The 19,976-nt window shown below is 41.4% G+C and overlaps 1 protein-coding gene across 2 annotated transcripts in view; it reads right to left on the reverse strand.

Moving 5' to 3' along the window:
• The window catches only part of SLC44A1 (solute carrier family 44 member 1), a 63,886-nt gene extending 47,448 nt beyond the window's left edge, over positions 1 to 16,438 (reverse strand). The window contains exon 1 of one of the 2 annotated variants that reach the window (XM_055699269.1): positions 16,165 to 16,436. In XM_055699269.1, coding sequence (XP_055555244.1) covers positions 16,165 to 16,191 — 27 coding nt within the window. In that variant the 5' untranslated portion in view covers positions 16,192 to 16,436. Of the gene's footprint in view, positions 1 to 16,164 lie in introns of both variants that reach the window. The other variant, XM_055699268.1, reaches the window with a different exon arrangement.
• Positions 16,439 to 19,976: the final 3,538 nt, after the last annotated feature.

The following is a 19,976-nucleotide window of genomic DNA, read 5'->3' on the forward strand; positions in this document are numbered from 1 at the left end:
ATCCTTTAGAGATCTATTTACAAACAGCAGAGAGATTTCACCTATAGATGTACCTTAAGATTAAGTTGCCCTTGGCAAAAGAGGGAGCAGTAAGAGGTACTGCAGTGTGGTTGGTTTGTTTTGTTGGGGTGGGGGTGGTTTATTCTCTCTGTGCCATCTGCAAACAAAATCTTTTAATAGGATTTTTAAAAGCCACTGGACATCCCTTGGAATAGCTCTGGCAAAGATTTAGGTTGTCTGACTAGTCACAGTTAGTAAATAAAATGGATTACTTATTGTAAATGGACTAAGTGACTAAGTCAAAAACAAACTTGAAACGCCATGGTGTAGCACACAGTTCAAATGTTACACAGAGGAATTAATTCTATGTCCATAGACTTTACACTGCTCCAAAACATTAAAAAAAAAAAAGTTGTTATTTTAAACAAAAAGTACCCTTGGAGGCAACTCAAAAGACACTACATACTTGGCAACCTTCAGTTTAACCGTCTAGCATAGTAACATGGTATGAAATTATACATCTTTTATGCACCTTTGGAGCAATACCCTGTTCTAGTAGCCTGTTCAAACTTTCTCCTCTCCAGCCCTTGCTACAACCCAAGCTAGATGCCATTATCTGTCTGCTGTTTTCTTCTCAGTTGCTTCTCTGCATTTTGGATTCCCCCTGAACCTTCTTCCATAGCTTCACAGTCCTTCCTCCTAATCTTTGATGCTGGTGTCTGTGTCTGTCTTGTGACTGCTCCCTGTTCACTCCACACCTTTAGACATTTCCTCAGACCATGATATTTACGCTTGGGCAACACAAATTGTCAATCTATGGCCAACATAAGGTCTAACAAATGTTGTTTGTTCTGCAGTCTGGAAACTGTGCTTTCTCTCTGTTGTAACTGAAATACCATAAAAATTTTAGCAGACATGCTTTGCCTGCAGTCCTAAAGCAGCACTTCTGATTTCAGCCTTTCCTCCAGACAGAGCCTTCAGTATCTGCCTTCAGTATCTGCTAATGCAAGAATGCTAGAGAAACACGTAGAGGAAAAAGAACATTTCTGGAAAACATTTGATTCATTTTAGGTTTTCTTTTAAAACAGAACTTTCATAGTTTATGCTGTGCTTTCTGTGGATATTCTTACCATTAACAAAGTACAGGACTACCTGTGCACTGTTATGACAGCACCAAGAACCTGATAGGAGCACTATCAGTCAAGAACGCGAAGTGGGAAAAAGAGCCTGTCTCTCCCAGAAAATCTTGTGGGTTGGGAACACTTCTTCTGCCCAGAACAGACATTCTGTGCTGATTTTAAGAGTTATTTACTCAACAACCCAAATGAGCATGTTCAGAAGTTGACATCTGTCCATTTTGCAGAAGACTCAGCAAACTTAATGCTTCTCAAAAACAAATGCTATTGGGTGAGGCACAATTTTACAAATGTCTGAATTCCACACCCGGAAAGTTGGATGTCTAAAGTTGGGCTTTCTCTTGCAGAAGAGAAGCATGAAGAATGCCAGCACATTAGCTGTTGGCTAGCTCAATTAAGAGCTGCATGGCTCAAGACAGCAAGTGCTTGTATGCAAATGCAAAATAAAAAGCGGCTATTTTCTTGGTATTCATTGCATCCAATCACTTCAAAAGAAATGCAGAACCCATCCTCCCTCCAGATTTCTTCCTCCCTTCCAAAATATACACTTGCAGCACCAAATAGGTGGTCTGAATTTATGTCTCTTCTGCATAATCATAACACAAACCCACTGACTACCACTTTCACTGTTAACAGTAACAACTGTACTGGACGCTACAATACAAGCACTCACCTGCCCCAACCAGACTGCAACACACACATAAGAGCACAAAAAAAGGGTAAAAATACAGCATGTCAGCAGAAAACTGCTGATGCAAGGAGTTAACAGAGAATTATTTTTAAACAAAATGTCTCACGCAATGTAGAATTTGGGAGTGATGTCACTGAAGCAAGAGGCCAAGTAAAGAACATCTGCAGTACTACATATATGGAAAATCAAGCTGTGGGCATGTAGCAAAGATGTGAATGAAATCAGGATGAAGATGGAATTTGCCATCAACAGAGGCTTTTGAAACATCATGAGAAAGACGGCATGAAGAAATTCTAAAATCTTGTAGTGATTAGATCATGTGCTTCAGGAAGAAGAAAATGAAGCTACTGCTGAGACAGATGGGCTGCATTAAGGCCAACCCAGTGAAAAACTGGCCCAAGTAACAGCCACTGGATGAAAAGGAGACGCAGGGAGATGTTGAGACTCCACCTTAGACAAGGTTTTACTTTGGCTAGTGAGTTTAAGCTAGCAGCTGGAGAGTATAGGACTGTTCCAATTTGCATATGAACACACAAATTGCAAGAACAGTAGCTTCATGCAGGTTGTCAAGGACAAAAAATAAACCCAAACCAGAACAAACAAATAAAATCCTCACATTTTTCAGCTAAAAACAAACCTCAGAAGAGACCCAGGACAAGGATGTCCCACCAAAATCCTATGGGAAGATGCACTAGTCATGAGGAAAAGGAGTCTTGCAAACTATTAATGTAACTCCAGAACTACCATACACAGTGCTAAGCAAGCCAAGAGAAGACAAAATTTTAAAGCAAAAAGTCAACAGCCAGCAAAACTAAACCAAGTTAAACTTCATGAGATACCAGTTACAAGAGCTGTGCTGCTCTGGCTTAAGAGAAGACTTCTGAGTGGAAGTGCTGGGAACTTCTAGAAGGTCCACATCCAGGACAAATCATTGCAAATTACTTGTAAGTAATGCTAGATGAAACCTTACAGGCAGATGAAACACAGTGACCCAATAATCATCTACTTGAGTGTTTGGTTTAAATCCCTTCCACTTCAAGTAAAAAATAACAGAAAATAAGACAGAAAAGCTGATTTAAACAGACGTGCATGAATCATTTTGACATTCTGTCTTAAAAAGCAATAAATTTGTTTGGTTTAGTTTCCTTTTAGCTTTCAATCTGGTTTTAATACAAGACAAAGATACTGCAAAACATCTAGTTTTCCATTGCCAGGCATTGAGAATAAGCTTTCATATTTTCTACACTTAGAAACTGCCACTTTCTTCCTGTTGAATACTGAACACAAGACATGACATTTTGACTCATCCATCTAAACTATCAGGCCTACATTTCCAAGTTTTTTCAGATCCTATATACTCAGGCACATCAGCATTTGGCCCATTTCCCCCTTAGCAGCTCACACCGTACTTCAAGGATGTGACTTTTCAGAACACTTACTATTTCTGAAACTTCTGTTGGTTCAGCTGGTGGGTTACAGTACTGCCAGATACAGACCTAGTGCGTGGAAACTTCTCCAGTGCATTCACCAGTTACATTCATTCATTATTTGACCTTTACTTAAAGACTACAAAGTCACAAAATAAATTCATTCACTACTCTCACCAAACACACACTGAATTTTTAACCACTTCTGGCCCTTAGTCTCACTTCTGTATTACATCTATCTTCCAAGGTTTTAGTATCTCAATCATGACAGCAATGGCATGTCCTTTACAAAGACTTCCTTCTTAAGATAATTTACAAAATTTAGGAAAATTTAAGATGCATCTTCTGTTCACAGAACTATTGTGTTACACTGTCAGTTACAAACACTGGTATGCATGAATACCTGAACTCCTGTTTGTTCCTTAAAATAGTGTCTGTGACTATTCTTTTCAGTGGGACATGGTTTATTTTGTTTTTTTAAGTACAGAACCATGCTAAAAAACAAATCGATAGTTCCAGAAGCCACGGAAGTAGTAACATTGATTTCCTTTGGTCCTTCCGTACAGTACAGTCAGATCCTCTGGTACCTAAAACAAAGGCAAAGTTCTAATCACAGTTCTTCATGCAGTGGAAACAATTTTTATTTTTTTTCGTCCTTCTCATTTATGCTTTCTGGTATTTAAGAGTAACTCCGCTTTTGTTACAGCTCCTTTCTCTGTGGCAAGAGTTTGACCTCAACCTTTCATTAAGCTCACAGGAACACAATGAAACCTCTGCATCAGCTATCGCTGCTGAATTAGCTATCACTGCCAAGTTAGCCATGTTGAATCAATGATTTTTAAGTTACTGAGGCAGTGGGTGGGGAACAAGTAGTTTCCTGAAGGAATGAAATGTATGTAACCTGTGCCAAAGATACTTTTTTAAAAAAATATGTTACCTGCAGTTTAAATTACTACAAAAGGATTACATAAACTGACTTTTCAAATGGCTGTAATTAATTCAGGGTTTTAAATATGGAGAATTTGTTGTTATAATTTCCAACAAGTTTCAATAATAATAATACTGAAAATTTTGAGTTGCAACTATTTCAGGTGTTTTTTTCTTTTTAAATGAAAGGATAGCTTTTTATTTTATTTTTAAAAATCCTCAGGGATATTACTACTGGTGCAGCAGTTTAAGATAGGATGGGATTTTCTAACCCATTAAGAACCACATTCACCTAACTACATTCCCTCTCACTTGTTTTACCACCTTGACATAACTTTTGGATTCAGAGTATATGCAACTGTAGCTCAATACAGGAGAGTAAACAGAAATGACTGCTGTTTGTATATTTAAATCAAGGAATTCAGAAATGGCTGTGTAGCCACCTATCTATATAGGAGACAAGCAGCCATAGTGTGCACACAGCATTAATAAAGAGTACTTAGAGGAAAAAAAAAGGACACTTATCCTGACCAGGATCTTTTGTGGGAAACTGCCACTGAGTCCTGCAGAATCTACGTTTGCTAGAAGGAAGGCCAGTTCTGATAAAGTGCCAGAGATTCAACTGATTTTATGAATAGCATTCAGTTTACTCCAAGAGCACAGTCAGTACATAATACGGTGACTTTACACCTACAATGCAAGTTCAGGGCTCCAGAATTGGCGAGTCCATTTGCAGTACTGTGCACACCACAAAATGACATGTAAGACACAGTCCAGCTCTTGAGTTCTCCTTGGGAAATAGAGGCTGCTACCTAGAAGTCAGCCAGTCCAGAAGATTTCCTGCAACTTAAGTTTACAACTTCACATGCTATTGAAACATCTCCACACTGCCAAAACCAGACAGTTCCTGAAACTTTTGATAGCATTTCCTAATAACCATTTCATGAGCTGATTCTTTACTCATTTTACATATCTTTACAAGCTAAAGAAAGTCCCAATCACATGCTGGCTTTTACCATGAAGCACGCGATATATGAAAAAGAGGACCCATAATTTACTAGTTTACCTAATGCTTCCAATACAAGCTATCAGAGAGCATGGCATTTTTCTGTAAAGACACAGCACAACTTTCTACACTATTCAACCATTCAATAACTAGCAGTAACTCTGTATTGTCCTAATGAAATGTCTTCCTCTTTAGGCTCTGGAATTAAGATCTGTTCAGAAGTGGAAGAGGAAATCAGTCCTGATCCCAAGCATTAATAGTTCAGGATGTTTCTGGATCACTCTTAACTGAAGCCTAAAAGCAAGACATAAATCCCCTATTCTGGAAGCAGCTGCAGCCATTTTGACATCAAATGAAGTTACCAGCCATTCCTCTCCTTTCACTATGAATGCTGAACTGCAGCAAATAAGATGGCCAGTAAAATGCACCTAAACTACATTTTGACCACAAAGTGGTTAAAATGTATGTGATACCAATTAGAGGCACTGACTAAGTTCACTATAAACACGCCTCAGTAACTACTTCACTAAAAACAGAGCATTTATCTGCTCACACAGTCAACTTAGCAGATTATAACTGATCTGAACAACAGCATCAGCACATAGAATCAAAACCTAGCAAGCTGTTTCACATTTTCAAACAAAAGCATTAGGCAACTTTTAACCTGTTAAATACCCTACACAAAAGGAATTCATACTGAGGGGGAGGGAAAAGGCATGGACATTTTTTAACACCCTCACAAATGAACAAAGCAAAGCCTCCCAGAAAATGCCAATATGAATGTTTGTGTTACCTCTAGTGGGAATGAAGCGTGTAATTATTCTAGGATCTTCTGTTACTCTGAAGACTGGATGACACTGTTTCTAAAAAAGCCCCAAAACCCTAAACCTTGCAAAACTCGCACACACTTCCCCTGCACATGTACACTTCTGAGAACAAAAGTAGCAGCTCTAAACTAGCTCTCTATATAAAATCTTCATGTGATCAAAGCACTCTGTTTATGTGTCCAAAGCAAAGTCTTGAAATGTTAAGTCTGTTCAGTTCATGACTTCATCAAGTATGTTAACATCTTTTATAGAAAACCCTTACTTTACTGCACCATGAAGCCCAAGAACACTGTGTGAAGCTGCCCCACACAAAGCACTCATCATTACCTACAGACTTGTGCATGAGCTACAAGTGTAAAGCACCAAGCAGTAGCTTACTGCAGTTTATCACAAATTCAGATGATTCTTTCAGGTTCACAGTAAAACTGATTCAATATATAGCAAATTATTGGTATGCATTCATTACTAGAGGAGGAACCCATACCAGCAAACCCAGACTTTTACTCCAGAACTATGCCAGTTCCCTGGAAGAATGAACTATGCTTTGTCAATATCTCCATGAACACACCAAAAACATTCTTAGTGTAGACTTGTCCTGGCTCTGCCTCTGGAGATGAGCAGTATTGCTCCTATCCCAAAAAGCCTGCAAACGACAGCATTATTCTAGGAGGCAGACGCTTGAATTCCCCCAGACTTACAGAACTGAAGCCATGTCTCCCACCTCCAAATGAGCTTGTCACTGTAATACTATTACAGCGACAAGCAGCTGTCATCTCTAGAAAAAAAAAGGCAGATATACATTGTTCCCTGCAAGTGCCCTCCACTGTGAGCCTTCCTCCGGATACCAAGGGCAAAGGCCTTTGGACAATTCCAAAAGGGACAGCATCACAGAACACGGAAATTACGGTGGTGTTTCCTTTTTTGTGGAATTTCTGCTTCAATCTCATTCCAAAATGCTTTATTCTTCAATTTACTTCAAAGCTGATGTTAGTCATGCTTTCAAAGTTTTACTAGAAGCCACATGCGAGTACTTTACATGTAAGTACCCGCAACGTTATTTGCCTAGTAGCGCCACATCACCACTTGCTCTCTAACATCTTGTCCACTGAAGAGATGCATCTGCTCTTTGTAAGTACAAAACTCAAAGAGTTCATGACAGGAAAGCTTTTCTGATGGTGTACTACTGCTTTGAAAGTTATCCACTAAAGGGTAAATTATTCATGCTTTGCTTCTCTTCAGAGATGAAGCATACCACCAATTCTGGTGTCCAACTGCTACTTCACTTAACTTCTCATACTCCATACATGATATTTATGAGTTTTCAACATAATGTAAACAAAACTGAGAGCACATAAGACAGTACTTACATTACTGACGATGTAATATAAAGATGTTTACCCTGAAAACTCATACAAGACTTCGCCTATGAATCTGACAAATGTTGTGTTGTCCGTTGTCTTCTGCTCATCTTTTCAGTCAGCTCACATTAAACATTTCTTCTAAAAGTCCTTTATTACACGCTTTCACCTCAGGCTACAACTTAAAATATTTATCTTGAAACATAACACAGATGATTAAAAGAGCTGACACGATCAGCACACCTGCTGAGGTTTTGAAGTTTAAAAATAAGGTCATCTGCAGACAAAAGCCCAGGCTTTAACGCTCAAAGTATTTAGTTATTGTTTCTTTTCTTTGTAACATTGTCAAGCACTTATTAGAAAGCAGCAATAAGTAAGGACACTTTACAAATATCACAGTAATATTTTTCAGGGGATTAAAATATCCAGTTCAATACATATTTAAAAAAAAAACAACACAACAAAACAACAAACCTAACACCAGTTCACTTTCTGGAGTATTTTGCACCTACCAAGTTACTTGAATGCACTGAAGTTCCTACTTGTATAACAACCTATTAAACAGATTCTCAGATTTTATTCTTACTACAAGAATGCAAGTCCCAAATTGCAAAATATTTTCAAACTTTGGACTAGTAAAACATTGTCTGATCACAATACACACTTTGCTTTCAAATGTGTTAGCTTTATCACAACATGACAGTAGCAGAAGAAAAACCACCAAACTCCCCAATTAGTGGTCTCCACAGAAGCTGAAGCCCATTCCATAGAAAACGCTACCCCTGTTCTTTACACTCATTGTGTGTGATGAGTAATCTTCTCTGAAATAATTTTTTCACTCTTAGAAGTGCCTAAAGCAGAACAAGACCAAAACATTACAGTCCTTTAAAACTTGTGGCCTGCACAGTCCTGCTGTGAAAAGTAATGATTTTGCCACTTTCTAGAGACATTGCAGTCTGCTAAGTATTCTTTCAAAATGCATCCTACATTCAAATGGGTTTGTCAATTGAAAATCCTTAAAACATGTATATTTGTATTGCATTTACCATACTTGGAAAAGAACTTCCTGCCTTTTAAAGGCAAGGGCCTACTTGGTGAAGGGTTCATGATCCTTGTGGCACTATATTGAACACTATGAACTAACTGTTGCACACCTTGGCCACACGCTTTCTTCCACACCACTGTGTGAAAGCCAAAAGACAGAGCTATGTTGGAAACTGAGAATCCAATAGCCATATTGAGTTACATTTAAAGGATGCCATCTGCACAAGAACTTCTCAGAACCTCTACCCCCCCCCCCCCCCCATTTCCTCTAATGAAGATCAGAAAAACTTCAAATTCACATGTGGGGGAAGGGAGGAGTTTACACAGGTTCTTGAAATACAAATTTACAGGCCAAAATTCCTGGCATAACAAGAAAACCACTCAGTATTACACTAACAGGGCAGTGCTTGAGGACACTGAAAGTGTATTAGATTAACAGGAACCCACACTAAGAAGGCTCTATCTGATTCATGGAGTAAAGGGCGAGAGGAGAATGGAAAGGGAAATAACATGTCAAGTCCTTACCTTAATTACACAACCATAGTTCCTTACAAGTAGGCAATTATTTTGCAGTTTTTCCACAGCAAACTAGGGCAAGTCTGACAAAGCATCCCCAGGACATGGCTATAATGACCTTTACTTTAATCAGTTTCCTGTTTTGTTTCTACAGATTCGTATATGACATTTGTATATGACTCTTGCAGCACTTTGCACACTTGGTGTTGAAATCATATTACAGCAGAGAAAATTAATCTTAGGACTGTAAAGCTAACTTCAAAATGAAGTTGACTTCTCTCTTCTTAAATATGTATACAGATGTTCTTGAGGCTATCGTCATACAATTGTACTTTCATTCCATATTAGAAATTTGCTTACCTTGAAGATTAAAGGGGGAAAAATGAAAAAGAGGGGGTGTAGGGACAGGAGGCAAATAAATGCAATAAATTTTATTTGCTTCATAAACTTTGAAGTGGCTGGAAGACCTAAAAGAACTCTATTATATATTCACAAACACTGGGTCTTTCTCTAAAATATATACACAAAAACCCTATTAGTATAGTTTCATCAAAAAGAGATAAAAAAAATTAGCAATAGTTCAGTCAGCAGGTAGTGGTCACCTGGCAACACTGCATAACTGTCTTTCAGAAGCAAAATATAAAGTTTACACAATTCTCCAACAGCTCCTTCAAGTGAGAAAGAATCAAATACAAAACAACAAAGACACAGTTTCTGTCAAGTTGGTTTGCAAGTTTTTTTGGGTTTGCTTTTTTTTCCCACTAAAGAAACCACTCTAAGTTCAAAGGAACAAAAATCATAGCAGCCCAAAGGACAAAAAAGCATGCACAGCTGGTGCAAAGCTTGCCTTTAGAGTAAACAGCACGAAGACAGCTGACAACTTCACTACATAACACACGCTGTGATTTCTTCATAATGAAAAATAAAAGCAGCCAGTTGGATGATACTGAATATACCCTCACAATTGCTAACCTAACAGCTGACAGCATTCTAGATGCCGACTAGATTACAATAAAAAACTTTGTGTTTCGCATTCACTATTAACAATGCAAAATAATAATTTCCAAAATTGTTTTCACCATATCAAAAAAATGCCTTGTAAGGATGCAATCTTCCATGCTTATTCTTAATCCTATCAACTTGTGCTTAAACTATCAACAATGAACTATCAGCAAACTATCAATGAACTATCAACTATCAATGAATTATCAAAAAAAGGTCAATCTGAATTACCTGACAAAGTAAACTAGATAATGCACTACTTAAAACTTTTAAAATGTGACACAGCTGCAAGAAGTCAGAACTTCAGAAGGAGCTAGTCCTCTGTGGGAAAAAAATCAATTAATTAGAAAGAGTACTTGCAAGTATCTGTGTAGTTGAAATATTTCTTTCTACATTAAGATCAAAAGGAATTATTTGCACAGTTGTTTGTGACAGCATCTGTAAGAGGACACCTCATGTTTTACAGGAAATAGAGCTCACAGTCCAGAAATACAGAAAAGTAGTCAACAACTCCCTGAAATGCCTGTCTCATTAGCACTGCTCTTGGATCCTGCTTGTAGGCTTCATTCTGTATCTGCTCACCAGAGGCTAGAAGGGAAGTTTCACCTACTGTCAATGTGTTGAAAGGGACATCAAGCTTCCTAGCTTCTGGAAGTAGAATTCACAACTCATTCTGTTTCTGCTCATCAACACCATGACTCAGCTGGTCTTCTTCCATGACAGTACCCACGCCCACAATGACATAGGCATGTTTTGATGCCCCCAACATTCACTCGGCTGCAAGAACCTGACAATTTAAGAGATGGCTGAAGTACAATTAAGGATCTGTCTTGTCCATAACAGCTTAGAAGAGATACTTCATCAAAACGATGAAATTTTTAAAAGTTAGGAACTCCACATCTATTCTCTATTGCTTTGACAGCAGACGTTCGAGGGAAAGTTAATGGATGATCTGTCCTACCTCCTCTTATACCGCGAAGTTCTTTTAGTCTTGTAAAAACCAAGGCCACCACTAAAATCACCAAGAATAAACGAAGCACATGTTATCCCAGTCACGCCCGTAATTTGCAGTGAGATTTTACGCTTCTCTCACATATCTTAGATAAAGTCACTAACATACAAAGATGTAAGTGTAAAATAAACACACAGTATTTCCCAGTCCCAAAACAAACACCAAGACCTCAAAAAGTTGCCTTCTTTCCTGTAACATCTTGCCAAAGCAAATGTGGTTTAACTATAATCAGCCGCTTCAATTCAATTGCAGAAGAGCAGGAAGAGGGACTGGATTCTGTATCAAAACTGCTCCAATTTAAGCAATTTAAGGTCCACTTCTGCCCACAGCTTGTTCCATTTCATGAACAATGAATTTCTGTCCCTCAGACATAACAGTGCAAACTTTGTGTAGCTGTGTTACATACTAGGTCAGCGGAACAATCTGAGTTACACTGTAAGTTTGCTTCCTCAAAAAAAAAAACACATCAAAAAAATCCAGAAAGGTGTACGGACTACTTCCATCAAACAGATTTACAGCACAGCCTAACAGTCATGGTGACATGGGAGCAATGAACTCTAACAGTTATCTCACATCATTAGTTCATTATAAAACTGGATTTGCAGGAGATTAGCAGAAAAAAACACTGATGAAGAAGAAGAATGAAAAGAAAGGGAAGAGAGTATTGCCACTTGACTGCGGATTCCATTTTTCCTCTTTAATGTAACTAATCAAATTTCTTCTAAATCTTTATCTTATCAACTTAGGGCTTCAGCACCATTTGCTCAAAAGATCCCCATGTCTAGGAAAGGAAGATCATTTCCAAAACAGCCCAACAAAAAAAAAAATAATCTATCTGTACCAAAAATGTGTAGAAACTTTTAAGCTTTGTTGTACAGCAGATCCATGACAAAACAGATGCACCTAGATAGAAGCACTCATCAGAGAAGCTCATGATAAAGATATGGTAAGGGAAGACAGTGGGCTGGAGCCACACGAAGGTATTCAGCACTGCAAGACAAGATATCAATAGAGCGGAGGTATTTCTCTCCCGTCATTCACAAAGTTTTATTTTAATCTTATGTAGATTAGCACACTTTGGCCAAACAACTACAGTTCAAAGAAGTGTTTGGAAGATCTGGTCATGACAACCAACAAAGAGTACACAGACTGCTCCAAGACAACAACTGTAAGATGTAGCTGACATTGCACAAGGTTTTCCCAACAAGCTCAAGCTTCAAGATGGTGACAGTCAAAGAGTCAGCAAGCACAAAAAAATAGAGCTAAGTCTACCTAAGTAAGTGGAGACCAGCGCATGCCCCTAAAGAAACAAAGAGATGACACAGTTTTAACACCGAAAAGGAACAACAGGTTAACAAGAACTCCAGTTCTGACGATAAAGAACAAGTGCAGATCACAGAATATACTACAGCAGGGGAAGTGAAAGAACTTTGTGCGAGCATAGAATATGACTGAAATGGAAAAAAAGAAATACGCTAGAAAGAAGTAATCCAGATTGAAGCACCTCAACAGGTTAAACAGCAGGAAAGAATGAGCAAACCTGGAAGGAAGCCCAGTATGGTTGTATTAAGCTCAAGTTAATATCACTCGTAACAATTCACCAAGTTGAAAAATGTGGTAGAACAGGAGGTAAGTTAATGAAAGGGGAAGAAAAATACTAGAATTGCAAGCACAAACAGCAGCAGAGGAGAAGAAATAATAATCAGAGAGTAGAAGGCAGTGTAGAATAAGATGAGGACAGTATTACAGAAGCCCAGGGAGAATAACACATCAAGTAGTAGAGGATTACAGATAACTAGCAAAAGCAGCAGAGATCAAGGAGGGTAAAAGAGGAGGGAAATCCTTGCAATTTGGCTAGGAGGAGGCTGCAGAGACCTTAATGAAGGCAATTTTAGCAGACCACGGAACCTGGATCTTTAGTATGAAGAAAAGAGGACTGTACAACAAAAAAATGTAAGTGCTCTGGAGTTTGGAAAAGGCAAGCAGACTTGACTGTCAGCTTTAAGGTTGGAGGATAGTAACTCAGAATAAAAATCAGAGAGTAAGATAGCAGCAAGAGGTAAACCCCAGAAATTTAGAATTAAAACAGAAAAATTGAATGAATGGGGCTTTGGGGTCAGGCTATGCACTTAAAAGACAGAAAAAGCAGATAGCAAACACAAGAATCCATCACTGTAAGTAGCAGGCAAGAGTGCTGAGCAAAGGTAAACATGCCAACTCTAATCAGTTTTTCTCTAGAAACCTTTAGATTCCATAGGGGAAGAGACACAGGAAGAAGCCTAAGGCAGAGCTCCAGACAGCCTGCAAAGCAGAGGAACTGGGAAGTGCATTCCGGGAGAGGGGGAGGGTAACTGAGTGTGAAGTAAGAGTTAAGAAGAAGACGTCAAAGAAATCTGCCTAATTCAACAACCAGTCACAGGTAGATGCATTACCACAAATGAGATGAGGAGGTGGCAGTCATCAGAAAGGGACTTGGAAATGCAGTAATCAGGCAAGATGGCTGGCAAAATCAGAACAGAAGTAATAATTTCTCTCAGAAACAGAACTGAGGATTAGCAGATGAAGATCAAATAGGCAGACAGCTGAAGAAAAAAACGTAATGAGAAATCAACTTGAGAAACAAAGACATAAAGAATGAGGTGAGACATCCATGATAAGAGACTGTATGTCAAAGACTAACATACAGCTAGCTACACAGGGAGAAGCAAGGACAAAGTGAGGCAACACAAAGGAACATCCGATGGACCCCTGCTCAAGGAAAGTTTAAGAGGAAGCAACAGCAGGGGAAGTATAAAGATAACGGTAGATGAGGAACACAGCATTTATTGTTAATGATAAATAGGAGGATAAGACAGACATTAGGCTCTAATGTAATGCTGTACTGGTGGTAGCAAGGTTTTTGCAATCAATATACCATACAAAACTGTTATGATAAAATATTCAGCAACTAGCCTTTGATTTGGATTTCCTGAAGGGAGACACAATTGCCTATGACTAAGGAATTAAATAAACAATATTTTATATTTGTTAGGTATATGGGATACAAAGGTCAGTTACTGTACTGTATCTTGCCACACATAAGGAAAGCAAATGAAAGGTTGAGTAGTGTACTATTAACATCATGCGCCCTGAAAGCGCAACACAAACTTCACTGAAAAACAGAATCAGTTAGTTGAAACCTGTGAAGCCAGATATTTAAACCACCTGATTCTTCTGCTTTCAGACTAATGTTACCCACAAATAAGCCTGCATTTTCACTTAAGAAAAGAACGTAACAGTGAATAGCAATTCAAAGAGGTAGAAAGGGCCTACCAAACACTTAAAAAAAGCAATTTCGATAGGAATCACAGAAAATACTGTTGGAAAATACTTCAAAACATCAGCTTCACTCTCAGCACTCCAAGTCTGTAACAGCTTTCCTTAAGCCACTCCTGACAGAGGTTCATCTAACATTTTTTTCCAGCAAACCTCAAACAATACAGACTCCACTAGCTCCCCTGGCAGTCTACTGCAGTGACCGAACATTTTTAAAATCTGGCATACATGTCTCTCTCTGAAATTCAAGTCATTTCTTCATGCATCATAAAGCTGATTGCCTTCTCCTCTGCAGCAAAATCGCTGTACAGAAAGGATGTTCCCTATTGCAACTGGACAGCCCTCTGCAGTGTTTTGCACTGGAAGGACAGAGCCCTTTAAAAAAAAAAAGTCTGCCTGAACAGATGAGCTACAAAAACTCATCTCTGTGATGAGTCATCTGGGACAGCAGAGATGGACTTTCCCACATAAGCAGTCTGCTGGAAGCTGGATTCAGCCACTGCAAGTGACACAGCCAAAGGAAACTTAACATTTACAAGCAAGCAAAGCACAGCCACAGCATTAGTCATGAACGCTCATCCTACAGCCTTCAGGAAGGAGCCATGCAAAAAACAGTATAGCCCTGGTCATGTTGTTCAAAGGGAAAGTTAAAATGGGAAGCCAAGCCGCAAACTGGAGCACTGGGTGGAGTTCCTGATTGCGCCTCGCTTGGCAGCACCACTATGGGGGTAAAAAAAGAGGAGTCAGTAAGAGCAAAGCTGCACAAGGGGGGAGGGGGAAGAAAAAAAACCCCCGAGCCTGGAAATAGATGTGCACCGGGCCAGGCACACACAGGGAGAAGGATGCAGGAGGGCACCTGAATGAACCCTTGGCCATGGAGTGGGGAAGGGGGCTGGGATTAGGCCTGTCTCCCTTTTCAGAAAGGGCTGACCTGGGGGAGGCCCTGGACATGGCAAATTTCCTCCCACGAGATGGCTCCTCTCTCTGGGTGGGGTAGGAACCCCAAAACAAAAGCTGCAGGGAAGGGGAGGGAGTGCAGAGCTACATACCGGGGGGATGCATCGAGGCACCGGAGAGGGGAGGAGGCAGTGTGGAGCCATAGGACAGGAGTGCAAGGCAGTATGGGGATGGCAGGGGACAGCTGCAGGTATGCTGCTGCAGCCATGGAAGGGGATGGGAGCAGGATATGGCAAAGACTGCAAAGCCACAGCAGAGCTGGGGGGAAAGGGGCAGGATGATGCTGATCCACTGGGGAAGCAGCACACAGTTTGCAGAGCAGTGCAGAGGGCGGAAGTGCCTAGCATGGTGGGAGCAAGGCTATTGGGGGTGGGCAAGGAGGTGCACTGCCATAAGGGGGAGGAGCAGAGCCACAGAAGGGAGCAAAACACATCAAGGCTGGGGGGTGGGGGGGTGGTAAAGAGGTTCACAGCCATGAGAGACCAGGACTACGGGAGGGGAGAGTAATGGGTTCACTGCCATGGCAGAGCAGAGCTGTCGGCGGGGCGTGAGGGGGGGGGAAGGGAACGCAAGGAGTTCACAGCCATGGGAGAATACGGTTACAGGGGATGCAAGCGAGTGCGCAGCTACAGGAGAGCGGTGCTACAGGTGAGGCAAGGGGATGCACAGCCGAAAGACAGCGGGGCTACGGTGATGAGAGGGAGCAAAGTGGTGCCCAGCGACGGGAGAGCAGCGCCGTGAGAAGTAAACGGGGAGGCACGGCCACCCGAGAGCACGGCTATGGCGGGAACAGCGGGTGCGCGGCCATGGGACAGCACCAGGCGGGCGAGGGAGGGGGGCACCGCCGTGGGGGACAGCGGGCCCGCAGCGCTGGGCGGCGGGGCCAGGGGAGGGGAGGGGAGGGGAGGGGGGCAGCGGGGCCCGGCGGCGGGCGCGGGCCGCTCACCTGCGCGGCGGAGCTGCAGCAGCCCATGGCGTCCGCGGGTCTCTGCCCTGGCGGTGCCCGCTAGGCGCCAGGCGGCGGGCAGGCGCTGGGCGGGCAGGCGCTGGGCATCCACTCGCCCCGACGGCCCGCCCCGGGGCGGCGGCGACGTGCGAGGCGGCGCGGAGGAGCCGCCGGGGAACCGCCGGGCCCGATCAGGCGAAAGCGGCTGCAGCACCAGCCCCGCCGCGGAGCCCTCTCATCCTCCCCCCGCGGCGGCGGCTGCCGCGGCTGAGGGGAAGGGGCGGGGCCTGGGGCGGGGCCAGCGTGCTGCAGCGCGGGGGGTACCTGCCCGGCCGGCTGGCCCCGCCCCCGGCCCCGCCCGGCCCCGCCCGCCGCTTCCGGTGGCGCAGTTGCCTTTGCCCGGTAGCCAAGGCGACGGCGGGGCGGGTGGTGGCTCCGGTCCTGGTCCTGCCCTGCCGGACGGGCCCTGGTTGTTGCCGCCTTTCGGAGCTGTGCCAGAGCAGACGTTCGTCTCGATTCCCCGGAGGCGGTGCGGGCCCTGCGGGGGTGGGGGCAGTCGCGTGGGGAAGCCGTGCCCCGGTCAGGGTGGTTTCCAAGTGTCTGGTACTCCGAAAGGGAGACGAGGGCTGTGTGTGGCCTGTAGTACGTGCACTTGTGAGGGGGCTTGAGGTGCCCCTGCTTGCTGGTGGGAGATGGTTGAGAAATCTACAGCCCAGCAGGCCTGTGCCTTACACTGCCTTTAGTGTGGCTTATCCCATTCTTTAGACCAGGTCCTACCATTAAGTGCCCAGCCATCTGAAATGGTAGCCTTGAGTGATTGCAGAAGATGTGAATTGTGCCCTAGGTTCGCAGCTAATTGATTGCCATATTTTTGCAGCTGATTTTGGCAGGCTTTGTAGCCATCTCAGAGGCACAAATGCAAGTGTCAATTTTTTGAGCTGTATGCCTCAGTAGCTGCAAAAAACTGGTTTCATGAGCTACATCAGGATGATGCTAGCTGCGTGGTTAACTGATACAAGTTCAGGCTTGGAACCATAGGCTGGACCATGTTCCTAAACCATGCAGGTAGCAGCAAATGCCTCGGAGCTTCTGAAACGGTGAAGCCACTACAGGGCTGCATCTTGCAGTCTTTAATGGCAACAAAGGTGTCAGCTTTTCTCAGAGTGAAAGGGTGTACTGTTTGGAAAGTTGCAGCCTCTCTTAAGGAAAATTTACTGGGCCAGCAGCTGTGCTTGAACATGGCCTAAGCATTTTAGTGATACTGTATGATAAAATATTTTTGCCAAATCTTAACTCTGTAACAGGTTTAATTCTATCAATATAGTAGAATATCCATGATTAGAAGTAACAACAATGACTAAATTTAGAATGATCCTGTGACAGGCAGAATGAAGCAAAAGAGGCTGCCTGACTAGAGAAGGAGTCTCGTTAGGCTTCCAAAATAGATCAAAAACTGGCATGTGGGTGAATTGTGAATTATACCTTTTTTTTTTTTTTTTAGATCTTTGCAGTTTAATGGCAAGTAACATCACTTCTCACAATTTTCATACTGTCTAACACCTGGTTAAAACACCTTTTTACCACTTATATGTACATCACCATTCTTTCTCATTGTTCCACCTCATTCCATCCAAATATTCTGTTGTATGCAAAGGCGTGACCATCAAAGAATTGTTTTGCATTAACACTCTCTAGGAGGCATATTTCTTTTGTGATTAGATAAAAAGAAATCTGTAGTCAATTCTTGTGTAACTTTGGATGTATCATTTCAGTTTCTCAGTTCCTCAGTTTTGCCATTTATAACCTTGATTTTGTCCCAGTGTTTGTCTTTTTTGATTGCTTGGGTAACCACAGCATGATGTCTGTGCCATAGATGTGATTTAGTCAATCTGTTAAATAGACCAAATTCAATGTTTTGAAATAGTCCTTTCATTTAGGACTTTCATTTCAGTAATTTCATTTAGGACCTCAAAGTGTTGTCATGGTAATTAAATACTGCTTCCTACTTTTTGCATGCAGACTAAATATGTTCACCTTGATTATCAAAAGATAGCAATGGATTAAAACACAGTCTCTGCCTCCCAAATTTGTGGACTTTTAAAAAGCAGAAAAAAACAACCCCCCCCAAAAGGCATTCTAGCCAATAATCAAAAGCTTTGTTCAGCTGTGTAGGTGGCTTTATAGTGATTAAAAAATACTAGTCCTTCATTGGGAGCCTTTATGGAGAAGCTTGTAAAGGCTGAAGCACAGGTAACTGGGGTTTAGTGGAAGTATGTGACAACTGTAGAATGTATTTGGACAAATCTGAGTGTTAGAAGTAATCACCAGAGTAATTGCCCTTATCTCTGGTTCTGACCGGAGGAAATTAGTTGCATTTTTGACAGAGATGCAGTAATAGCAGTGGCAGTAGATGTCTGGCTTTAATTAGTTTAACTATGCTAACTTTGGCCAGTCACAGAAAACGGAGGATAAGTTAAGAGGTTCTTGCTTATTCATGATTGTACTTGCTTTTATATTAATTCAGACTAGTATTTTGTGAAGAAACTGGAAAGGATTAAAATGGGAATTGCTAAACCTTAATTCAGTAATATACAAGTTGAACTTTAAGCATATGCCTATGCATTTTTTGAATTGTGCTTTATGGATTCCTTTCTGAAGCCGATTGTAATCTTCTTTAAGGCATGGTTACATCACAAGTTGCTGAAGTGCAAATCTGACTGCCCAGATTTAGTGTTAGTAAGAATCCAGGGCTTTTTTCTGTAACAGATTTGAGTTGCCCTTCTCCCCTCATCTAAGAAGGATGAGCTTTATCTATATTTTCATTTCATTGCTAGACTCAGAATGACAGGTTAGAGTTTTTGAAGTACCATCTGATATTGGGAAAAGGAGACAGCAACAGAAAGAAGGCCCTAAAATGACAAAAATGAGTTCAGTAAATTGTAGGTTGTATCCAGACTGCTTCCATTCTGAGAAGTGTGGGGAAGAGAAAAAATAAAACAAACCAAAACCACCAAAAACAAACCTGTAAGGAAACATTCCAGAAAGAATGAATTGTGTGAAAATATTTATCTTTTCTCACCAGGTGTAGGATCCTAACCTTAGGCATCTATATTTAAACACCGAAAGATTTTTGAAGGTACAAAACAATCTATAGGTTTTGTTCCATATTAATGAGAGAAATACCTTTAAAATAGTAGCAGGTAAAATTCAGACCATTTAGATATGTTAAATATGAGATTTGGGGATGGAGTTTTCAAACAGGCTCAGTAATGGGCCAACTGCTTAATCAAGAAGTGGTCCAAACCTGGCCTTGCTGTTAATGGAAGGGAAGAGTTCATCATGCAGACTAAAAATTGAGTATTGCACCAGCAAGGCATTGTTACAGTCCTTGTGTTCACCTCCCTCTTCTCACAGACAAACTTAAGCTTATTACCATTCTGCTGACTTCTTCCTTCTACCAATAAATCTGCACCTACGAAAGCTTGGCAACCACTCTGCACTTTTAAAAATCCTATCCTGAGTGCTTAGTCTCAACATTCCTGTGTTTTGTTTTGTTTTTTAAATCTGTTTAAATACAGAATCACACATATTCCCTCCATACTGTGCCCAGTGAACAAACAGTTAGCTTGCATACATTTGTCTCAGTGTCAGATTAGGAGTGATTCTGCTGATTTCAGCAGAATACTAACAAAAATGCAACATGAGAAGGCATTCCAGCAAAGACATGTCAGCCCATCTCTGAGGAATGTGGGGATAAAGTCCACTGACACACTCAGAGCCCTGTGGCTCCATTATCTTGTATATCGCAGAAC

This window comes from Falco cherrug, chromosome Z, assembly GCF_023634085.1.
Source record: "Falco cherrug isolate bFalChe1 chromosome Z, bFalChe1.pri, whole genome shotgun sequence".
NCBI classification, from domain to species: Eukaryota; Metazoa; Chordata; class Aves; order Falconiformes; family Falconidae; genus Falco; species Falco cherrug.